A 4842-nucleotide genomic window follows, 5' to 3' on the forward strand; every position below is an offset into this window, starting at 1 on the left:
CACTCCTACACACACACACACACACACACACACAGGTAGAATACAACATGGATGATACCTTGCATATGCCTGTTTAACATTATTTTTTAGACACAATGTTATATGCTCTCTGATACCCATAAAATGTTTTAATTTCTTATGTTGTTTAATGAAAATGTCCACCACATAACATCTGCTCACTTTCAAAAATGTCTTTATTTCTACATTTATAATAAAAATAAACCTGTTTCCTGCGGGGTCCATGTTGCTTTAGGTTCAGTAAAACATGTAAATAAGTGTAAACCTGGCAAACAGAATAAACCCCATAATAAACACTGCAGAGTACACAGGGTCAGTGTGTTTTACTGCGTTGCTATGGCGCCGAGCCGTCGCTAGAGGGCGTGCGTCTGACGTCACACGGCCCTGTAACCTGATCTGTTGATGGATCCTCAAGAGACTTTTATTTATTTATTTATTTATTTTTTTTAACCGCCCAGCTGCGCGTTCATGCGTGCGTGTGCGCGTCTCCCCTGAAGAAACCGCGCGCAGTCGTACACACGCACGCGCGCGTCAAGCCCGCCACAATGTGACCGGAAGTTGCGATCCGCAGCCGGTAAAAGCTGAGAAAAGACGCGAGAAGTGCCAATAAACAGTCACATTTACATTCATGCGTTTCACCCGGACATGTCGGCGCTGTGGTTTGTCCCTGATGAGCGACTTTAACCACAAAACTCTCCCTACGTTTAGCGAGGCTTTTATCTTGAAAATTTACTACCGAATGCAGCATTACCGCGACAATCGGACTTTTATTTTGAAGACAGGAAGTGTTGTTGCTAGTTGTCGCGGGCTTGACGGCGCCGTGACCGCAGCAGCCAACATGGCAGCGACAGGTTTCAACATGTAAGACGGAGATCAAGTCACTGGAAAGACGTTTCTTTTCTTTTCTTTTTTCTTTTCTTTTCTTTTCTTTTCTTCCGACATTTAACCCTTTAAACCCCGCAGCTAACCGCCTGAATTACAAAAAGACAACAAGGAACTTGGCAAGATACATGTGAAAGTTTACAAGAAAATGACCTGGAAATTAGCTTAAAAAAAAAAAAAGAAAGAAAGAAAGAAAGAAAAAAGAAAAGAAAAGAAAAAAAGAAAAAGAAAGAAAGAAAATAAATGACCTGAAAACTGAAAGAGAGAGGAGAGAGAACAATTAGAAAATTAGCAAAAAATTTGAAAAATGTCCATTAAACTTTTTGTTTTTTGTTTTTTTATTTTTTGTGCTATTTTTTGAGTCATTTAGGGTTTGTTTGTTTTTTTCGTTTTTGTTTTGTTTAAATTTCAGGACTCATTTCAGCTAATTCCCTTGTTTGCTTTTTAATAATTTCTTGCTCATTTCTGGGTCTCTCCTTGTTGCTCCCTGTGTTTCTGACAGAAATCAGATGAATCTGCTTTGGCCTCGGAGGCTCATCAGCCCTCAGACACGGCACCTTCAGTTTGTGTCCTGCAGGTGAGCAGGAAAGGATTCTGGGGGGTAAGGTGGATGGGAGGTGGGGGGGTGGGGGTGCAGCTCGGGGCCCGCCAGCAGCTCTTTGTCGTGTCGGTGGAGGTCAGAGGTCACAAAGATTCAGCCGCACAGGAGAGAGAGAGAGAGAGAGAGAGAGAGAGAGGAAGGAAAACTGTTGGGAGAAACTGCAGCCACCTGTTTGATGCGTCTGCAGACCGGATCAGCAGTGGAAGCTCAACTCAACTCAAGTCAAACTTTATTGATAGAGCACATTTAACACAACCAGGGTTGACCAAAGTGCTGTACAGATTAAAAGCAGCCAGGATGATAACAATTACAATAAATAAAATAAATACTAAAACACATAAACACATTGCTATAAAACAGAATAAAATAAATTCAAATTAAATTCAAATTAAAATTTTGCCAGAAGTCCACTTAAACTCGATTAAAAGCCAGGGAGAAGAGGTGTGTCTTTAGGGAGGATTTAAAAACCTCAATCGATCCTGCAGAGCGGATGTGCCAGAGCAGCTTGTTCCAGAGCCGAGGGGCCGCCGCCACAAAGGCTCGGTCACCTTTGGTTTTTAACCTCATTTGGGGGGAGACCAGTAGCAGCTGGTTGGAAGATCTCAGTGTTCTGGCAGGGGCATGGATACGTAAGAGCTCAGTCAAGTACTGGGGGGCCAGGCCATTGAGAGCTTTAAAAACAAACAATAAAATTTTAAATTCTGTTCTAAAAGAAACCGGGAGCCAGTGCAGTGAAGCCAGGACAGGGGACATGTGGTCACGCTTGCGTTTGCCAGTGAGAAGACGGGCAGCTGCATTTTGTACCAGCTGCAGGCGGTGCAAGAGTGACTGGTCCAGGCCAAAATACAGTGAGTTGCAGTAATCCAGTCGTGTATTAATAAAAGCATGGATTACAGTCTCAAGATCTTTATGTGGCAGGTACCCTTTTACTTTTGATAAAATCCTCAGATGGAAGCTGCACTGAAGCAGCAGAGACGAACACGAGACACTCACGGCTGCTGCAGGCCCTGCCGTCGATGAAGACCTCAGGACACAGCCGAGCCTTTTGAACAACACAAAAACATCTGGATGCAGCCGAGCAAACTAAAGAGCCAAAGTGTGATGGAGTGACCAGCGGGAGTCCACCTCCGTCCCCCCGAGGCACACACTCTGCACAAACACCCCCCTGTAGGGCTCTTTCATGCACCTCAGGGTGATTATGTGAACCTTTCTCACAGCCAGAAAGGTCCATAAATGCACCGTTTCATTCTAAATGTTCAGAGAACAGTCTCATTAAACCAAATACAATGGATTTACAAATAAATATACAAACAAATACCTAAATAAATCAATAAACTAGGTAAAATATGAATGGAAGGCAAATTTTAACTTGCAGGCTGTGGTTGAGTTGCCTTGAAATGAAATAAGTTTGGTAAATTTGTGGAGATGAAAAATAGGTGCTACAATTCTTCAGTCAGTATTGTAGATATAATACAGGAAGCAGACTGGACTCTGAGGTCCAATCTACAAGGACGAGCCGCCGCACCACGAAATACGACGGCGTACGACGGCCGCTGTCGGGAGAATAAATTATGGAGCCGGGGGAGGGGGGGAAAATCAGAAAAAAAACTCAAATTTATGAGTAAAAATTTTTGGGAAAAGTGTTTTTATTTGACCGTCCGTGGCTCCACCTGTGCTGCCCCCTGCTGGCCGTGTCCCAGGCCTGCAGCTGATCCCCTCAGCAGATTCTACTCTGACATGGGATTCAGGAACAAGGAGATCCTGCTGATCTGAGCCCAGAATCAGCAGATTGTTTTCTTCTGAATCGGCCCAAGTCACAGCAACGTCTCTTCAGAGTCCAGATGCTGAGGAGGAGGTTGGGGTTCTGGACTCAAACCAGCAGGATTTCCTTTTCAACTTTTTTTTTTTTTTTTCATAAATTTGTGACTGTATAATCTCAGAATTTGTGAGCTTTTTTCCTCATAAAGTTAGGCTACCTCTTTAATCTTAGAGAATATCAGAGTTTTTTTTTCTTAGAGTATTGTCCCCCTCCCTCAGCTCTGTATTTTTTTCTCTCCCTACAGCGGCCCTGACACGCCGTCGTACCTGAACGTAAAACCCTGTGCTCATCATGACTTCAGGTATTTTGCGGCTCCCACCTGGTTTGGAGCGGCCCGTCCCCGAGTCGGAGCGAGGCACACTTCGCATGCAGGGAGAGAGCCAGAGCGGGGCAGTCTGATGAAACTAAACGTAAAACTCTGTGTGTGTGTGTGTGTGTTCCTGTTTGTCAGCGGTGTGTGAGCTCGCAGGCCGCTGCAGGCCCTTCCTGCACGCCAGTTATTAGCGAGCAGGGCCGGCTCGTGTCGTGTTGACCAGCTTTACCGCCGTGTTTTGTCATGTTCCTCAGGCGGCGGGAGACAAGAAAGAAAGAAAGAAAGAAAGAAAGAAAGAAAGAAACAGGAGCCTCAACATCCATGTGGGTTGTACTGGACAAAAAAAAAAAAACACACAACCTGCAGACTGCACCAGGATCCCAGCACCTTCACATGTCCTGAAGCGCACCTTGAACAAATAAATGAAAGGGTTTCCTGCCTGGATCAAGAACGTCTGAACTGATGCACCTAAAAAGTCCATTAATGTCATTTTAATGGGTCCCTTACTTATAATAATAAAACTAAATCATTGTTACTTATTACTTCCTCCTTGGTTTTACCTTATTTAAATAATATTGTTCCTCAACTCTCCCTGAAGTGCCACCTAAAAAAATGAAAACATGTATTTGCACCTCAAATAAAAAAAGATAACATTTTCGGTTCTCGTTTAAGGTCTATGTTTTTAATCACTGTTCCACTTCTCTGTGAAACGCTGCGCTAAAGGATGTTGAGAAAGCCCTTATCAACAAAGGTTGAGATTCCCCTGAAATATGCCTTTATTTTGTCATTTTTCATCAATAAAGTGGAACTAAATGGAATTAAATCTTGAAATTAAGAACCCATTCATCAGAGAGGTGTGTTTTCAGGGGAAACATAAGGACATATTAATGGCATTAGGCTTTTTTTTCTTATTGTTTGGTGAAAACTGAGGTCATGCTAAGGTTTTGTTTTAGCTGCAACTAAATAATGAGTAGCTGCAGCGTTGGATGGAGCGACATAAAGCACGCCGCCGCCGGACTCTGGAGTGGCGGAAACGTGTTCTGTGGAGCGACCAATCAGGCTCCTCTATTGCCCCTTTTCCACTAGTACCTACTCGCCTCGACACGGTTTAGGTGGTTTTCCATTACAGTTGAGTCCCACCTCGCCGTGGGTGGAGTCGTCACAGCAAGGCGGCGCACCGTCCAGCTCCCTCTGGATTCTTTGGGCCAC

At 44.0% G+C, this 4842-nt stretch overlaps 1 protein-coding gene across 1 annotated transcript; it reads left to right on the forward strand.

Moving 5' to 3' along the window:
* Positions 1–643: 643 nt before the first annotated feature.
* Positions 644–4258, forward strand: LOC115375551 (uncharacterized). Its single transcript, XM_030074993.1, has 4 exons — positions 644–879; positions 1403–1477; positions 3565–3730; positions 3888–4258. Exons 1-4 carry the CDS (start codon positions 647–649, stop codon positions 4053–4055), a joined length of 642 nt encoding a protein of 213 aa, XP_029930853.1. The 5' UTR covers positions 644–646; the 3' UTR covers positions 4056–4258.
* Positions 4259–4842: the final 584 nt, after the last annotated feature.

The sequence above is a fragment of the Myripristis murdjan genome, chromosome 17 (genome assembly GCF_902150065.1).
Source record: "Myripristis murdjan chromosome 17, fMyrMur1.1, whole genome shotgun sequence".
Lineage (NCBI taxonomy): Eukaryota > Metazoa > Chordata > Actinopteri > Holocentriformes > Holocentridae > Myripristis > Myripristis murdjan.

What these genes read in the sequence shown, in the direction of transcription:
- LOC115375551 (XM_030074993.1), top strand. Translation starts at nt 647, where the DNA reads ATGCGTTTCACCCGGACATGTCGGCGCTGTGGTTTGTCCCTGATGAGC. An exon ending in CTTCAGTTTGTGTCCTGCAG is followed by an intron (nt 1,478 to 3,564) that starts GTGAGCAGGAAA and finishes CTCTCCCTACAG; the next exon opens with CGGCCCTGACACGCCGTCGT. An exon ending in GCAGTCTGATGAAACTAAAC is followed by an intron (nt 3,731 to 3,887) that starts GTAAAACTCTGT and finishes CATGTTCCTCAG; the next exon opens with GCGGCGGGAGACAAGAAAGA.